General features: G+C 35.9%; 1 protein-coding gene across 6 annotated transcripts in view; it reads right to left on the bottom strand.

Annotated features, from left to right (window-relative positions):
* The window catches only part of LOC135211992 (rabphilin-3A-like), a 454956-nt gene that overhangs the window by 39499 nt on the left and 395335 nt on the right, over positions 1-20122 (bottom strand). For 5 of the 6 annotated variants that reach the window (XM_064245260.1, XM_064245259.1, XM_064245263.1 and 2 more), the window contains 2 exons: positions 9978-10095; positions 3440-3564 (listed from right to left, as the gene is read on the bottom strand). In XM_064245260.1, coding sequence (XP_064101330.1) covers positions 3440-3564; positions 9978-10095 — 243 coding nt within the window. The remainder of the gene's footprint in view (positions 1-3439; positions 3565-9977; positions 10096-20122) is intronic. The other variant, XM_064245262.1, reaches the window with a different exon arrangement.

Here is a 20122-nt window from a genome sequence, read left to right as displayed (position 1 = left end):
ATTTAGGAAAAGAGAGAGAGAGAGAGAGAGAGAGAGAGAGAGAGAGAGAGAGAGAGAGAGAGAGAGAGAGAGAGAGAGAGAGAGAGAGAGAGAATTACCACTCCTTTGATCTAAACTCCAGGGACTGAAACCTTTTAGTTTCCCAGTCAAAAAGGAATAGCGGGAAATATGAATCGTGAAATATTCACACGTAGTACGACTTGCATTAGTATGCAGTAAACGCATTTGTTACGTAGGTAAATCAAAATTAATTGCATTTTTCCTCATTAGAAAATGTTTCGTTTTTACTTGATAATACTCTTCAAATTCCGGATTTGATTTATAATTTATAAAATAAATTAGCCTTATAAAAAAATAAACTACCAAACAAACGTTGTATAGTAAACAAAGAGAAATTCACTTACAAATGACTTACCACTTACGAGGAACATTAAACGACCTCGCTTGAGACTTTGTGAAGTGGCCCAAGAGCGCCGCGTTTTGGGCTAAATATATTAAAGACCAGTTTGTTTCTTACTCATGTATGGTATGCAGGTGTCTACACTTTAATATATACTAGAACAATGACTGATGTATGTTTGTTCATACTTGACAAGCTTATATAACCTTTTTTTTATATAAAACTCTCTAGAAGCTTCATAGGACTACCAAAATAACTACTATTATAATCAAGACAAAATTGTAATTGCCACTGCTAGTAAAATGAAATGTTCATTTCCAGCAATATGATCTCGAAGATGCAGATCTTGAGATACTATTGACACCTACATAGGATATATCTCAAATTTTAGTCGAAAAAACCCATATTTTCTTTAAAAGTAGGGTAGAAAAGAGATTGAATCCGCTAGAAACCAAATACAGCCTTCTCTGAGAGAACCATAGATTCCATGAAGTGCATCAAAGTCTGAAAGTTGTTCATCAGAAAAGTTATTAAATGCATTTTTAAAGCTTTCCCTTATTCATTTTTCATTGCCTAACTTTCACAGGTTAGAAATGTTGGACTTTATTTTATTAAACACTTTATTAATCATTGATACTTGTTTTTTTACACATTCCATTTTCGTGAAATCTAGAGAAAAAAATCAATTATTATTATGAAGAATACTAATATGTATTCTATAGGTGAGATTACTACTATTATGTCTTAACTGGAGAAAAGCTAAACTCAATGTATTCAGTACTTTTTATTACGAAAACATTTTCCACATTACTCGTGTGTGTGTGTGTGTTTTTTAGAAAACACAAGAAAGAGACATTGCTATAGTCATACTTTCAATACTGAATCGAGGGTGATCCCTGACTGATAAACTGTCAAAACAGAAGACTTAACAGGCACAAGCTAATAAATGATCACAAATTGGATAACCCCTAGAAGTTTGAAAAGTATTGGAAATCGTGTATATTTTTTATGGTTGCAGGTTCCGATATATTTGCAGGGGTAAAAAATGGACATGGCGTTAAATATGGATATGGATGTGTCTGCCTTGTTGTGTTCACGTTCTGGCATGTCAACAGAATATTTAAGCCCTCTCTCTCTCTCTCTCTCTCTCTCTCTCTCTCTCTCTCTCTCTCTCTCGTCGTTTGTCTGTAGCGTTTGGTAGTCTCTATACCAAATTGTATGCAGGTCCATTAGTCTGTTTATTCTTTTGACAGCCTTTGTTCCAATATCAATCGACCTATTTCTGTTTGTCTCTCTCTCTCTCTCTCTCTCTCTCTCTCTCTCTCTCTCTCTCTCTCTCTCTTCCAGCAAGGCACGAGGAAAATCACCATAATAAAATCAGCATCCACTCTGCCACACCAGACTCGTCTCTGGGGCTTAAACTACATGTATGAATAACGAAGCTTCGCCCGGACAGCGAAAAGACGATAGTTTTTCTTATTGCGGCCGAGAAATTTTAGACATTTTTCAAGAAGCAAGTAAGAGACACTGTCAGAAGGTTTTTTTGTTTCATTTGAAATAACTTAACGAAATCATAGGATTAATTAGCATTATAATAAAAATATGGACAAGAAGTGTTAACATTATCGTAAATCTCGTCATCATCACTCCGACACCCAGGGGGGGGGGGGGCTTTGAAATTCCACCATTCACGTCTTTCATTTGCTTCATTTTTCACAAATCTCCACTTATCCCCAGCCTATCTTCTCCATCTCCCCCATTATTATTATCTTATATCAACATCAACATAGGGACCTTCTGTTATTTCCCCTCATAGTATCACTTCTAACTCTATCCTGCCATCTGACTCCTAACATTCTTCTTAAACCTTTATTCGATATTCGCCATAATTTTTAGATATAGTTTCATCATCATATCCCGATTCATGTCTGTACAGCAATACAAATGGACTGGACTAGTCTTACTTTTGTAAGCAATTTCAGCCTATTCAGTATCCAACTCCTATTCAGCTGGTCTATAGTTTGATTTGTCTTTCTGAGTATTTCACAGTATTCCAGCTCAAAATCTGTATTAGATATCATTGTTCGTAAACATTTCAGAGATTCAACCTCGTTAATCCTTTCCCAATTTACTGCCTTTCAGTTTTTCATAAATTTATCTTGTAGGTATATGACGCACTCTCATAAGCCAGCTTTGTGAATCCTTTGGGGGTTTGGTTGATTACAACGGCATCATCTGTCAAGTTTCTGTTCCTACTCCTGACTAAACATTTTCTTCCATTTAAAACTACTATTTTCATTATAGTATCCATGAGAAATCAGTTGTGGCGTTTGTTCCGGAAAGTCACACATACTTTGTGGTGTTTACAATCACTGAATCAAAAGAAGTATTAAATTTTTTATATATATGAAAAGCCAATTACTGGCAGACTAAAATTAGAAAGATTGTATAAACGAGTAAAACTGATTCAATGCATGAATATTCATTTAGGCAGACCTTCAGTAAAGCCACGAATCCAATATAAGCCAAGAATTCTCTCTCTCTTCTTCTCTCTCTCTCTCTCTCTCTCTCTCTCTCTCTCTCTGGTGGGGAACATGCTCCGTCTGTTTCAATTTGTGGACCCTTCAAAGTGATGTATAAAGATGTCCAATATGCAAATCTGTAATTTTGTAAGCTTTGTATTTATGCCGCACCATACTACTTATTTGAATATGCCTATACCATGCCCTGTGTATATATTACTCTCTCTCTCTCTCTCTCTCTCTCTCTCTCTCTCTCTCTCTCTCTCTCTCTCTCTCTCTCTCTCTCTCAGAAACAGAGATTCGAAAAGTAAATGTTTCAGTCAAATGTCTTAAAAGGTAACGTAAATTACAGGTGCTAAAATCGCCTCGAAGCTGACTTATGCCAAACAACTGATTCCATCCTACATTAAAAAAAATAATGATAACAAAGAAAGATAAAAGTCTATTACTAATCAGTAGGGAAATGGGAAATCCATTCCAGATTAGTAAGGGAAAAGGCTAACAAGTCAATACTTACCGGGGGAGACGGGTGACTTATCGGACGCTCGGTCGTCCGAGCCTCCGCCTCCGCCCGCGGAATCGGACGAGTCGAATCGGAACGGTGAAGGCGACACACTTCTTGAACGAGGCGGGTTTGGGCTGCTGTAATGGAGAATATTGTGATAATAGGATTATTAATTACATTATTTAAGACAGTTGCATTATTTTAGTTGAATTATGCAGTTATCCTACTCAACAGGACTCGTTTAAAAGGGCCACTACTAAGATCTCCCTTAACCCTTATACCCCGTGAGGCCATGATCATGGCTTTAGTATCGTCTACACTCTACAGTGTGCCACGCAAGCCACACCTATCCTTACAGAATGGTAAATGAAAGATTTGTGTGTTCCTGTGCCTTTCATTCTGCCGTAACCAGCGAATGATGTAACATAAAAAAATACATTGTTTAATCTATATTCTTTAAGTATATACCAAATATAGTAAATAATATTGTCATACCTTCTTACAAGATATCATAATTAGGATGTATTTGTGTGTTTTTTCCCTTTACTTCTTATGCGCCAGGTAAAAAGTTTTCTTAATTCCTCAAAATTATCAAACTTCGAAAGAAAAAAAATTTATCGTGGATAAAATACTGACGAAAATAATTTTCGCAGCGATGACGGTGCTCGTTGTTTACAACATGATTAATTTAGTAAAACTTTAACGCGTCTTGGTAATGCTTCCATTTTAAGTTTTTATAATATGTTTGTAAGACATGGGATGACTTATAGTCTGCACTACACCTATCACTTTCTTTGTATATTATTGTGTTTTATGGATCAGAGGCTTGGGAGTACTCAAAGCTATGTACCTTGAGAACTGTCAGCTTTTTATTATAGGCTTTATTTAGCTTGCTTTTTTTGTCTGTTTATCTTGGTCAAATATTGTAACTCCATTTTTGACCTGTTCCCTTCGTCCGATGGACTTGAAATTTTGCATGGTTACTCAATCCTGGTGACAATACAATCTTACATGATCATCAGTAGGTCAGCATTGCCTTATAGTGACCTCTCCCAGTATCTCAGGATTTGTATGAAACACTTGGATTTTCCACTTCTTTGACTCGGTAAGTAGCTATACGGATTTTTCATTCCTTGCATGGCTCGACATGATATAAATTTCGTTAGATACAATCATAAACCGGCTCCAGTGTCTGAAAAAAAATTAACGCCTGCATTAAAATGCACTAAAACGTATAAAATAAATTCCTTGGGGCACCAGGATTTTCTTACAAATAATCGTGTCAACAAAAATAAACGCTTGGGCGCCAAATATGGAAGGAAATGCTACAGGAGATAAAAAATATATTTCTTTTCTGGTTGTCTCAAAAATCTATGTTTAACTTTTTAGTGCGTTTTAAGAAAAGCGTGGTTTGAATTTTTCTTTATATTTTTTTTTATTTATTTAATGTAGGTTATAATATTTTTAAGACATGTAAGTACTTGTTCCAACAATTTTAATAGAAAATATTACATTTCTAAAACGTGGGAGTTCTTATAGATAAGTGTAAACAGTGAAGTTACTAAACTATGAAAACCACCTCTTAATAGTAGTAATAAGTGGGCATACGATAGGCACATACTGAATGTTATCTGACAAAAAATTCTATTTGAATTATTTGTCATATAAATCACATATTTTGTTGATTATAGTTCCTGCGTTGTTGCCCATCACTGTCTGTCGTGATGTCTTGTTTCGGAATTCTATCAGTCTTCACCTGCCCAATTACATCTAACGCAGAAGAAAATACGACGAAGCGATGATTCCGTGTATATGCTTTAGGTTCCTTTCCTTTTATTCCTTCTTTCCCTCACTGGGTCAAGCGCTGGCCTACTATTTCAGTGGTTAGTGGTTCAAATCCCCAAAGAGGAGGTTGTTAGTATCATATATTAATTGTGATTTTGTATTCACCGCTCCTACTACCCTCTGTGCAAAGGCTTTCATTGGAGGTTTGAGGAGGCCTGATGCAGGCCATTTTGTTTTGCACAGCGGACGAATTGTTGAACAACCAAGCTGATCGATAATGACTGTTTTTCATGTACGTTTCTTTGGTGGTTTTATTTGTTCTTTATCATATCCAGAATATTCATCTTTATTCTCTTCTTTGTTCTCTATCATATTTAGAATATTCATCTTTAATCTCTTTGTATCGCAAAACTATTGTTAGGTACAGCTGAAGAGATTTACCGGTCAGACAGATGAAAAGTACGAGGGAAAACAGACCTCACAGGTGCAATTGAGGATTTTTACTTGATATCCGGATATCCGACATAAGTCAATATTTCAAGTTTAAAGACATCCTTTTCTATTATCTTTTCCAGACTTTACCTTAACTGGAAATATGATCGCCGCGTTCCATCACATGCCAGAATAATTGAATGGCACAAGCGTACGAAATAAACTGAGCATTTCGGCAGTTCTTCCAATAACTGGCAAATTGCTATGGAAGGACGACTTCCTCACGTAAGTCATCAGGGATCATTCCCAAAGTGAACAGCGCCCTGTGTGGAGAGAAAACTCCCTCCATTTTAGACACTTCTCTTGATAGCTTGGCCTAACCATAATGGAAGCCATTTTCGAACACCAACAGAAACCAGCTCTGGGTAGAATAAAGTTTGATTAATGCTGTTTTTAGTTTTTTCTAGTTATTAACTGCGCCGCTCTGAATAATGGTGGATGTTTTAGGGCATTTCTATCATATTTTTGTGTAAGTGTGTGTTCTACTTATGCATCTGTTGTAAATTAATAGCCTTTATATTTTATTTATGAAAATTTCTTTGACATTCAGTTTATTCAATTTAAGGCCGTGAAATAGGTTAGAAAGATTCTTATCACTTTACACACACAAACTATATAATATATATATATTTCATATATATATATATAGATATATATATATATATATATATATTCTATATCCCACGTTTGATTGTGTGTTGATTATTTCTAACGTATTCACACGGAAAGGATATATCGAATGAAATGCTGTCAATTGGGTCACTGCTGAGTCGGGAAGTTGGGGAAGCCTTAGTACAGTGATACTTAAGTTTCAACTTCTTTTATGACTTATTTGATTTGGTTGGCTGCTGTCTTGTCTTTTAGCTGAAAGACCTGGGTTTCGTACTGATGTGAGTAAGACATTTATAAATATTATACAAGTACATAAAGTATATTATATACTATAATATATATATATATATATATATATATATATATATATATATATGGTATATATATATACATATATATATATATATATATATATATATATATATATAATGTGTATATATATATATATATATATATATAGTATATATATATATATATAGTATTCATATATTAGTTATTCAAATTTTTGCCTCATTTTTCATGATATTATTTTTAACTCGTGAGATTATCACTGGCAATGGAATGGCGAGTTTAAGACCTATACGGATCAAAGTAGTTTTGTGATAAGAGCTCTGTGCAGGCACTCCTAGTCTCTCAGTAACTTTTATTTTGTCTGGACAACAAAATCTTTTCGCTATCAATTCGTCAGTAATGAATAATAATAATAATAATAATAATAATAATAATAATAATATAAAATAATAATAATATAATAGCATCCTCACACACAGCCATCATTCTTCAATAATAATAATAATAATAATAATAATAATAATAATAATAATAATAATAATAATAATAATAAGGCTTCCACGTACCTCCATCATTCTTCAACATCCAAAAAGCCCACATGAAGGTTATGCCTCGGCTGAACAGCCAGCAACGAAAAAGCCTCGGACAAATAGGCCCTTCGGATCATCCCAACAGTTTCCAATAGACCGTTGCCTTACCGAGTCTCCTTCAGAAGTATTGCACATCATCATTCCTCTTCCGCTATTCAGGTAACCGAGACCTCTAACATTTCTAAACCCATATGGCCAGCCCGGGGATTTATTCTTGAATCCAAGAGGACAATCGTAGCACGGTAAATTAAAAGGAGCTGGACAGCTAAGTGGAATGGGGCCGCAAGAACCCAACTGCGCGGAGCATTTAGTACCGTCTACAGTAGTTCCACGTAAGGTGCACCTCACGAGGGATCTACTTTCAGTGTGATTTTCTTTATCTGTACCTTATTCACCTTGCTTCATTGCTTAATGGCGTTTTGCTCTCGTAAGACTACGTTACTAAAAGACGGAAATGTGATACATTCAAAGTAAATAATAAACAAATTAATAAATGCATGGGTATAAACAGTTGCTAAGATTGAGTGTTTTTATGAAATTTACTCGGTCTATAATTTGAGGGCTCAGCAAATTATTAATCCAACTTCACTGAATATTGCTTCTTTTAGGGGTCACTATGCCATTCTTCTTATTTCTACCATCAGCTTCATAGTGAATTATTTCCGTGAACGAATCTGTGATAAGGTCATGGTTTCACCCATGACAGCGTTGAAATGTTCGTTTGTGTGCTCATAAAATATTTCGAGAATACAAGAAAAGGTTCGGATGTAAATCGGTGAAACAAATCACTGGGCGACCCTCTCCAAATGATCAACTCCAGTGGAAACCCATTACAATTTTTGTTTGCCATAAAACCCTTTCTTTAAATTAAACAGATCTCACGAGATATTCACTAAGTATGTCTGTCATGACAACTTCCGGATGTTATAGAATTGAACTGAATTGAATATAGAATTTAGGCAAAGGCCAAGCACTGGGACCTATGAGGTCATTCAACGCTGAAACGGAAATTCACTGTAAAAGGTTTGAAGGGTGTAACAGGAGGAAAACCTCGCAGTTGAGCTCAAAATCAATTGTAAGAGAGGGTGGGAAGTAAGATGGAAGAGAGTTAGGCCAAAGGCCAAGCACTGGGACCTTTTGAGGTCATTCAGCGCTGAAACGGAAATCGACGTTAAAATTTTGAAAGGTGTTACAGGTAGGAAACCTCGCAGTTCCACTTTGAATCAATTGTGAGAAGAGGGTGGAAAGTAAGATTGAAGAAAGGGAGCAGAAAAGGGGGTATACTAAAAGGAACGGAAGGGGATTGCAGCTAGGGGCCGAATGCAAGTTACAAAGAACTTCCAAGTAATGCTAAAGTGCACCTAATGCACTGTTAGCACTACCCCCCCTATATTCATAAGCCATTTAATTAAATTCAATTCTAAATTTAATCACTTCTATTCCATTATAACAATGTGCTTACTGGTGATAAGTGACACTACTGGTTTTTTAATACTATTTCTCTTAAGTGTTATACAATTTTCAAATGCAACCACCTGAATAACCTATGATAAACGTAATCTTAACGTAATTGTGTTAATATATTTACTGCCTTTATCTTGCAGCGCTACAAATCGATAAGAATGAACAAGTACTAGTATTCTCAGTAAAAAGCAAGCCATCTCACTTAGTCTTGTTGGACAATGGGGCTCAGAAATATAGGGCCAAGATCCTAAGAATATTTCGTTCTTAAAACACTAATGGGAAACGATACATTTTCTTCATATATTGCATTTTATTAAAAAATGCAATCTAATCTACCAAAAGTGTTATTACAGAATTTATGTCAAATATATTTTCTATGTCAAAACCAAGAAAGATCTGTTTTCCTTATATTTCTCTCACGAAACATCTTGAACATTTCAAAGATTTTCGTTCTACATCAGAGCTGTTCATTGAACAAGATTTACTACCTCTAGAAATATTTTTTTTATAGCTTACGGAATAAGACCTTACAGACAATTTGTTAATTTTATCTGGTGTAAATATATACATTAATAATCAACTAATTAAATCTTGACAATTTGTTTCTGTTGTACAGAAGGAAAAAATGTTGAAGTTCAAATGCTGTTATCTAACATTTGGGTCATCGAACATACCGCGGATGGTGAAGCAGGTCTGTCATTACATAAGGAAGGAAGGAAGGAAGGAAGGACGTTCATAATTAATTTTGTGCAGATACCCAAGTTAATTCTGATAGCACGCCAGTGTCGGAATCTTTATCATAGAAATAAGTATTATAGCATAAAAATTCTCATTACTGTTTTTAATTTTCGATTATTTATTCACTTAAGTTTAATGAAATTTATTCTTTTAATCTATATGACACCCCTTTTCTCTTCCTTCTGTGGACGTTTCCCACTCCTGTGCTCTTTCAAGTATCTACCCGGAACTTTATTTCATTATCGGTTGATCTATTCGCTTACTTATTTTTGTTATATATATTTTTTATTTGTATTTACCGTCTATTTTTCTCTTCATTCCGAGGAAATTTGTTTTCGATATTAATCCTCTTGCTTTCCCAAATGTAAAGAGCAAAGGAATCATCACATATAACAGCCATTAGTGTGTACATTGTCATGGAACTTCCAAATCTGATCAACAAAGATCAATTAAGTGTAAAGTTAATGATCGAATAAAAAAGAGTTCTAGAAATCCAACAGTAAATCTCAGAAAAGTTTGACACAAGGGGAAATGGGTCTCAGTGAGACGCAATTGCCAGCAGAGTAATTGAGACTTACTTTGCAGGAGGGAGATTGTCGCCATCATGAGGAACGGTCTCGCTGGCTGCCTTCTGAAGGCGAAGACGGCGCTGGTTCTCCTCTTCCGAACTCGTGTCCGTGTCAAAGTCCCCTCCTGCTGGTAAGAAATTAAAGTGTGTGTATATATATATATATATATATATATATATATATATATATATATATAGATGTACATAAATAAAGATATATGCCACGAAGGAAAAATAAACGAAGGAGGATCTGCGAGACCTTTTGACATTAAACGTCCTTTACTAAGCAGAAACTGACATAAATGAGGGAAAAGACAATACAAGAAGATTCGTATAACTGACAGATAGGGATTGTAAAAAGATTAGTACCTAGAATCCGACACACCTGGAAGATGAGAAACCTTCCCAAACAAGCATAAAACAATGGGTGCAATTAAAGGTTTAAGACAATCATCTCAGATACAAGGACAAGACAATTACAGGATTATAGTTGACAGCTATTCAGTTAACATGGTAAACAAAATAACCATATTCACAATATATCTTACAATACATGTCAGACATACATTACAACAAAGATAACTCTAAGGCAACTGATTTTTATTTATTTAAGTCAGTAATCATATCTTTGAGGTCATTCTTAAACATGTTACAAATACAAGGGTCTAAATGAAAAAGGCCACGACTAACATTGAAATTACAATGAAAAGTAAGGTTTGTATTAAAGTAGAATCTTAAAAGATTTTGTGATAAGACATCTCTTGACCTTGCAATTACTGAACTACCAACCCAATTTATTCGGTGGTTGTTTTCACTTAAATAATGAATATTGCATTAGATGTTTGCCCAATTTTTACAGAATATTTACGCTGGCTTAGCCTTGCTTCTAGGCCTTTGCTAGACTGTCCAAGATAAAATGAGGGACAATCCATACATGGAATTTTATATATTATGTTGTTACTTTCTCTGGGGCCATTTTTTATTAACATTCCTTTTAGTGTGTTATTATAGGAAAAAACAAGGTCGACATTAAAAGCTTTTAACAATGATTTAATGGTTTCAAATCCGTTAAAATAAGGCAAACTGAGAATGTTCTTAGAATTTTCTTTCTGTGTGTTACTTACACCATAAACCTTTATGTGGGCTTTATTATAACAAATATCTAATATATGTGAAGGATAGCATAAATCTTTCCCTATTTTTCTTATGTATTCAATTTCTTGATCCAAATATTGTGGACTGACAATGCGCAATGCTTGTAAAAAACATAGAGGAAAAAATTGATATTTTTATGTTAAGATGGTGGCCTGAGAAGAAATGAACATAAGTTATGTTGTTGGTCGGTTTCCTATAAATACTGAATTTACATTGAAATGGTTCTCTATGTATCAAAACATCTAAGAAAGGGAGGCAATTGTCTTTTTCTAATTCTAGAGTAAACTTAATCGATGGTACCTGGTTATTTAATTTAGAGAGTAAATCATTTACATCAATACCGACAGGAAGAACAGCTAAAATATCATCAACATAACGATACCACTTTACAGGAATATAAATGATATTAGGTAAGTAGCGTTTTTCAAAGAATTCCATGTACAGGTTTGAGAGTAGTGGTGATAAAGTTTATATTCAATGGGGAATTTTATCAACAAATATTTGGCATGGCAATGGGAAATCCTTTATCACCACTACTCTCTAACCTGTGCATGGAATTCTTTGAAAAACGCTACTTATCTAATATCATTTATATTCCTGTAAAATGGTATCGTTATGTTGATGATATTTTAGCTGTTCTTCCTGTCGGTATTGATGTAAATGATTTACTCTCTAAATTAAATAACCAGGTACCATTGATTAAGTTTACTCTAGAATTAGAAAAAGACAATTGCCTCCCTTTCTTAGATGTTTTGATACATAGAGAGCCATTTCAATGTAAATTCAGTATTTATAGGAAACCGACCAACAACTTAACTTATGTTCATTTCTTCTCAGGCCACCATCTTAACATAAAAATATCAATTTTTTCCTCTATGTTTTTACGAGAATTGCGCATTGTCAGTCCACAATATTTGGATCAAGAAATTGAATACATAAGAAAAATAGGGAAAGATTTATGCTATCCTTCACATATATTAGATATTTGTTATAATAAAGCCCACAAAAAGTTTTATAGTGTAAGTAACACAAAGAAAGAAAATTCTAAGAACATTCTCAGTTTGCCTTATTTTAACGGATTTGAAACCATTAAATCATTGTTAAAAGCTTTTAATGTCAACCTTGTTTTTTCCTATAATAACACACTAAAAGGAATGTTAATAAAAAATGGCCCAAGAGATAGTAACAACATAATATATAAAATTCCATGTATGGATTGTCCCTCATTTTATCTCGGACAGTCTAGCAAAGGCCTAGAAGTAAGGCTAAGCCAGCATAAATATTCTGTAAAAACTGGGCAAACATCTAATGCAATATTCATTTATTTAAGTGAAAACAACCACCGAATAAATTGGGTTGGTAGTTCAGTAATTGCAAGGTCAAGAGATGTCTTATCACGAAATCTTTTAGAATCTGCTTTAATACAACTTACTTTTCATTGTAATTTCAATGTTAGTCATGGCCTTTTTCATTTAGACTCTTGTATTTGTAACATGTTTAAGAATGACCTCAAAGATATAATTACTGACTTAAATAAATAAAAATCAGTTGCCTTAGAGTTATCTTTGTTGTAATGTATGTCTGACATGTATTGTGAATATGTATTGTGAATATTGTTTTGTTTACCAAGTTCTGAATAGCTGTCACCTATAATCCTGTAATTGTCTTGTCCTTGTATCTGAGATGATTGTCTTAAATCTTTAATTGCACCCATTGTTTATGCTTGTTTGGGAAGGTTTCTCATCTTCCAGGTGTGTCGGATTGTAGGTACTAATCTCTTTATAATCCATATCTGTCAGTTATACGAATCTTCTTGTATTGTCTTTTTCCTCATGTACTATGTCAGTTTCTGCTTAGTAAAGGACGTTTAACGTCGAAAGGTCTCGCAGATCCTCCTTCGTTTAATTTTCCTTTGTGGCATATATCTTTATTTATGGATTTATCACGTTCCTAACTTTCGTGATTCAGTTATACACAGATGTACATATGAATTATTTCTTAGATGCATCTGGGTTGGACAGGCCACAACCCGTTCTGTGACTCGTACCCAAAAGAAGATGCTTTGTAGATCCTACATAACTTCCCATATCACATCTGGGACAAGTATACTTATAAACCACATTAGACGTCATCAAACGGCAGAGTCGGTCTTCCACTCTGAAAAGGGAGCAATTACAAGCGGTTTTATTCAGAATCAAAATTACGTAAACACTGACAACTTCCGTGCAGGCTTTATTAAAATAATCAAAGACCAATTTAATGCCCTTGATGTAAATTTGATTCCGAAAAATCAGCTTACAACTGGCTCCCTTCTCAGAGTAAAAGACTGACTCTGCTGTTTGATGACGTCTAATGTGGGTTATAAGTAAACTTGTCCCAGATGTGACATGGGAAATTATGTAGGATCCACGAAGCGTCCTCTTTGGGTACGGGTCGATTCTCGGTCGATTCTCATAGGAGGTTAGTCACAGAAGGGCATGTCGCCCGTCCAACCCAGATGCATCTAATATAAAAAAAAAAAAATTTTAAATGTAAAACTAGTATTAAATACAGACTTCTCCATAATTGCACAGGTCAACAATTCTAAAGACTTATTTTATTTTAGAGCCGTTGAAAATAAGAAAATGTGTTCCTTTTAAAAATACCCAGTCCTCAGCTGTTCAACTTTTTCTAAATTGACTTTGTTGCTGTTCTCTACGCTTCTTAGTTCCTCGTTAGACGAGTGGTTTTCTTGCACGGCTACCAATCCGGTGGTCCGAAATTCGATTCTCGGTTCGGCCAACGCGGAATCAGAGGAATTTATGTCTGGTGATTGAAATTCATTTCTCGATATAATGTGGTTCGGATCCCACAATAAGCTGTAGGTCGCGTTGCTAGGTGACCAATTGGTTCCTAGCCACGTAAAAATATCTAATCCTTTGGGCCAGGCCCAAGGAGAGCTGTTAATCAGCTCAGTGGTCTGGCAAAAGTCAATATACTTATCTTTTCTCTACGCTTCTTATAGTTTACTTTTTATTTCTGTTTTTAGTTTTACTCTAGACTTTGCTCTGGCAGGTTAGCTCCTCTCTTCCTTTATTTATTTTTTAAAATAAAACCTTGTGAATAAACCTTGCTTAATTGTAAATTATTGTGCAATTTTATTGTAAGAGTATTTTCTTAATGTAACTTACTATATTTTAATGTAACTTATTGTGTGTTTTTTAGCATAATTCCCTGTTAAGTTGACTCATAGATAACTATTATTTTTAATTTTATATTTTTTTAAGTTTAAAAAACATTATTTACTATATCTATTGTAGAATTCCGAGGATCTAATAACTTATTGCGAAACGTTGGAATAAACTCATAATGCCAAATTCCTGTGTATTCCTGCCTTCAACTGCTTTATATGTATGTATGCATGTATGTTACAGTAAGATGGTGAAACCGGGGATTTCAAAGAAATCTAAATTTTCCAGGAATTCGTGAAATCACCAATTCACTAAGGGACATTTGATCTCCGAACGGCTAGTACTAAACACGGCGAAACAGTAAATCGCCTATACTGTTTCGTCGTGTTTAGTACTAGCCCCTCAGGTGTCAAATGTGTTTCGTTGTGTTTAGTACTAGCCCGTCGGGGATTAGATGCACTAAGAGGCATTTGATTCCCGAGGGTCTAGTACTAAAACAGCGAAACAGTGTAGATGAATCACTGTTTTGCCGTGTTTAGTGCCAGCCCCCTTGGGTGTCAAATGTTTGTAAGTGAATTGGTGATTTCACGAATTCCCTGAGAACGTCATGGATTTCGTGTATTCCCTGGTTTCACAATCTTACTGTAACATACTATGTACACGAATTGACACTGGACATAACTGTGGACCCCTTGACACAGTGCATTTTTTTTTTCACCTACACATGCACGTAGCAAAATCCAAGAACAGTGTCGCAAAGTACACTATCTTTCTTAAAGATGTAATGCACTAGGGATGGTTTACGGCGAGAAGCTGGCCATTACATAAACACCCACACCAGTTTCGAAAACCCGCCATTTCCAGAATTCCGAAGCTTCCACATTATCTTCCATTTCCGGCGATATCGCTGAAAACTGGGGCACTAAATTATATTTCATGCCTTTGCGACTTCGCTTCCTAAACGAATTTCCTGCGGGACCTTCCGTTCTCTAGAGGAATCCTTTCGATGGAGTCTTTTCGTCACTCATTCAATATGTAGTCATCTACCTGTCGGCTTTTTATGAAAATGACCCCACTTCGATTTCCGCTTGTTCTCTAATTTAGTTTAACGTTTGTCAAATCCTCTCGTGAATGCATGAAATAGGATGGGGTATTCAGTCCTATCTACAAATATTTACTGTTGAAAATCTAATTTATCATCCACAATAGAATCACAATAGTGGATACGATTGGATCAAACTCGAAGTGCGTCGTAGGTGTAAATCTAATTCAGCATTCCGGAGAGATCGGAACAGAATTCTTGAGTGGATCGAACCCAAGTGAACACCAAAGTTAAGCATTGTAGATGTGGGAACACTGGGTACTTGGATTCATAAGAAGGACCACAGTTGTCATCTTGCTATAATGCCATGAAAGATGTAAGATTTTAGGTTTCCTTTTCTTTCCGAAGAAATCACTCTGAAAAATATATCGTATGGCTATGGCTTCCTCAGATTGTGGTCTGTTTGCTATCGAAGGATTATTTTATCAAAGAAATCTTGCTTGATCACGGGATGAACTATAATAGTTAATGAGTTCTTCCTAAAAAATGACAAACGTTTTAATACGACGATGAAGAAGTGATAAAGAAGATGCATTTTGGATTTGCTCTAAAATGCATCTTCTTTATGGTTGTATTCCCTTTATTTTTAAAACCTAGCACTTTGAAGGTACTTTGGAAGACCAGCTCCGAGTAAAACTCATTGACCATTCGGAGTCAAGTCACGCTTCCTCTCCTAAGTTCAGTTGACGTTGAAGGCTAGGTCTGACCTTGAAGGACCTCTGAGCTACTTTTCAACTTCCATCGAATTCGTCGACCTGTTTTCGTATTCAGTGCACAGCGACACAACTGGTTGTTCAAAACAAACCACGTAAATTGTAGATTTCCAGAATTTCTGCAGGCCTGTTCGTGTCTTTATTAACTGATGGATTTTCTCTCTTTATATTTCGTTTCCATTTTAACTTAACACAATGACATAATTGAGGTGGTAGCCACACACACACACACGTGAGAGAGAGAGAGAGAGAGGTTAGTGTCAGTTGGGGTCCTTAGGTTACCAGACGAATGAGAAGACCCAGACCTACTTGGATGAGAGCTATGAGACGAGAATGTTAATTATTGGAGATTTGTTGAAGTCAAAGCACAGGAAAGATACGACTGGTGGAATTTCAGGGGCCCTTAAGAACAAGGTTTTGTAGTCGATGGTGATGATAATTACGAGGACCATCATTATCATAACTGAAAACGGGAAGGCCTCGACGAGGTAATCTTCGCCCCGTGGGGATAAGACCATTCATCAGAAATTCTCTCTGTGCCATTATGTACCTGTAAAGTGTAATGGCACCATACATGTGTATAAGGTAACGTCAGAAGACTAATTGCATTACCGTTAACACTTAACTTGCGTTGGGTTCATCCATTACGATTAACCTTTAGTCTTTTATTGCCTGTTTGTTTATTACGCATCTCACTCGAACGTTTTTGTTATGTTGTTCTTTTTATGCCCATCTCAGATGTTGGGATGAAGGTTTTATTATATTTATACATTTTTCTGTATTTTGTATTTTTTGTAGTTAATATATCTCAAGAAATTACTAAACGTTTAGAGAGAGAGAGAGAGAGAGAGAGAGAGAGAGAGAGAGAGAGAGAGAGAAGAGAGTATCTTGCACAAAAGACTGTATGCAGGACTTACGGGCCATTGTAACATCCTATCGGCGCCTAGCAGCCTGTTTTTTAGCTTTTTACTTCTCTAACATTTTCTTGCTCCAGTTTTCTTCCTGTGTTTAGAAATATATCCTTTTTTTCCATCCTGTTAGATTCTAGACGTGACTCACTATTTTGTTTAGCCTTACGGCTCCGGCCCTTGGCCATGTTCTAAAAATGTAATAATAACTAACTGTTTTGTTTAGATTACATGCGCGCGCGTGCTCGCAGACACACACACACACACACACACATATATATATAGATATATATATATATATTATATATATATATATATATATATATATATAATATATATAGCGAATACCACAGGAAAATGATAGTCAGAAATCCAAGCTCTTTCGTCTTTACTAAGACATTGTCAAGGAGCTCCTTGACAATGTAAAGACGAAAGCGCTTGGATTTCTGACTATCATTTTTCCTGTGGTATTCGCTTATTTATTGAAGTCACGTGCATCTACTGTGATTTTTTAAGCATATATATATATATATATATATATATAATATATATATATATATATATATATATATATATATATAATTTTCGTTAAAAGCAATTGATTTAGTGGCATCAATAAGTTTCTTGCAGGTATCTTCATACCGACGAAGTTTTTTCCGATTCTCGTTCGTCAATTTCTGGTGAAAAATACGCAGACTTCCTTCCATTTATTGAATTTTGTCGCGACAGCTGTTTCGCCTTATGGCATTATCAAGCGACTACTGACTTATAATCTGGCCTTTCGGCCTATTTATTTCATCGTGTGGGAAGTATGACCTTGAGATAAGGGTACTGGTTAGTCTAGGGATTAACAGCTTAAGGGCGTTGTTTTGGATACAAAGAACATAAGGACATATGTACTGTGACAATAAAAGTGAAAGTATAAACAGTGATTAAATAAATATTCAAAATACAATGCCATGTGCAAGTGTTTCCTTACATGTATGTTTAAAATTTAATATATTACATGTTGGATTTAAATAAAAAATTACAAAATTACATGCAGGAATAAAAATGAATATAGAAATCTAAATACAGGAATAATAATAATAAAAAAAATATTTTATAGTATGCATAAAGGTATTAAATCAGATAATTTCTGTTTATACATAAATGTGTATAACTTAAATTTGAGTGAGTGAGTGAGCGTGTGTTTGTGTGTCCAAATGGTCTACGTTGGTTAACGGCTGCAGATTCGTGTTGGGCGGGGTCTCAACGACCTGAGCAAGGATGTAACTTGGCTCTCGCTGGGTCCTCTCGTGTCTTCTAAGGGGCGCGATGTTCTCGGTGGGTTGGGGCGTGCTGTCTGGTCCCTGTTGGCTTGCGTATTCCTTCTCCTGCTGGAGGGGAGTATATGGTCCTATTCTTGTTGGACGTTCAAGGTCGGCTTCTGAATAACGATGCTCACCGCTTCGGTTATTAAGAGACGACCATAGCTGTCTTCTCTGTGCACGATCTGGGTGCCTTCTATGAGCTCTTGTAGAGATGCCTTCCTGTCGTGAACATCTACGTAATGTTGATGGAGGGCCCCTTGATTTCTGTGAGCCAGCAGACGTCTCCGAAGGGTCGTTGTAGTGTGCCCTATGTAGTTTTGGCTGTGAGATTGACACATCTCTGGACAAGTGAATTTGTAAACTCAATTCGTGCACATCTCCTTCGGTCCCCCCGGAGCGGTGCTGGTCTTCATTATTAGGGCTACTACAAGGTTTGGCTTACTATATATCCTGAGGCTTATTTTGTGGTAGGGGCTTTTGGGGTTACGCCTCTGTTTATTATCCCACGTAGTGTGCAGCAATGCTCCTTGTATGCAGACCCATAATGTACACGATGGTAAATAATCAAGTTCTCGTTTTTCGTCGTCGTGTTGGTTTGGTAAAATTCGTCCATTTTCTTTTTTATTGCTGCTTCGATCATTTGATCTGCATAGCCGTTGTTTGTTAGCAGTTGGCGAATTCGATCGAGTTCGTTATGTATGTCTCTCCATGATGACCTGTGTATAAAGGCTCTGTTGACATACGCACTCACGACAGACTTTTTGTATGCGTCCGGGCATTCCCCGCGTGCGTTCAAGCAACGGCCAGAGTTCGTTGCTTTCATATAAACGGTCGTCTTAAACTGTCCTTGTTGTTTTACCAAGACATCAAGAAATGGCAAAGTCTTTTGTTGGCTGTGCTCTTTGGTGAAGTTGAGCACTGAGTTTCTTTTTAGAGCATCTGCTAGTTTTCTGGCATCGTCAGGTTCTTTTATTGTGACGAATATATCGTCGATGTACCGCCCATAAATCTTAGGTCCTTTCTTCGACGGTGGCCATGTACATATTTGCAAAAAGGACCCCTAGTGGGGATCCTATGGCGACTCCGTCTATTTATCGAAATAATTCCCCCTGATGAGAGAGGAAAGGGGCATCCATAGTACTAGCCTTCAGCATATCTCGGAGGACATCTTCGGAAATGGGCAGCGGGTTCTTCTCGGACCTATATACACGATCAAGGATGATGTCGATCGTTTCTTCGACGGGAACATTCGTAAACAAACTCAACGTCGAGTGAGGCAATGTCGTCTTCTGGTCCTTTTTCCTGTAGGAGATCAATAAACTCCACCGCTGATTTCAGCGAATATGCACCGGGTATGTAAGGTACCAGCAAATCATTCAGGACCTTCGCTATCCTATAGGTTGGGGATGTCATCTGAGAGATGATGGGCCATAGGGGGTTGCCTGCCTTGTGCGTTTTCACTGTCCCGTAGCAGTAACCGGGCCCATTGTCTCCTTTTACCTTAGTGAATTTTACGTCGTCTTGCTGATTGTTGGCCCTAGTCACAAGCCTTGACACTTTCTTTCTGAGGTCCTCGGTGGGGTCCTTTGTTAAACGTTGTAATTTGGAAGTGTCCTCTATATATATATATTATATATATATATATATATATATATATATATTATATATATATATATATATATATATATATATATATATATATATATATAAATGAATGCAGCATTTATAAATGTCTCATTTACAAATTTATTTCCAAATATCGACACGTGTCAAACACGCATAAATAAGAACAAA

The sequence above is a fragment of the Macrobrachium nipponense genome, chromosome 40 (genome assembly GCF_015104395.2).
Source record: "Macrobrachium nipponense isolate FS-2020 chromosome 40, ASM1510439v2, whole genome shotgun sequence".
In the NCBI taxonomy this organism is placed as follows: Eukaryota; Metazoa; Arthropoda; class Malacostraca; order Decapoda; family Palaemonidae; genus Macrobrachium; species Macrobrachium nipponense.
The sequence above is the reverse complement of the archived record's forward strand: the minus strand, read 5'-3'. Positions and strand labels throughout refer to the sequence as shown.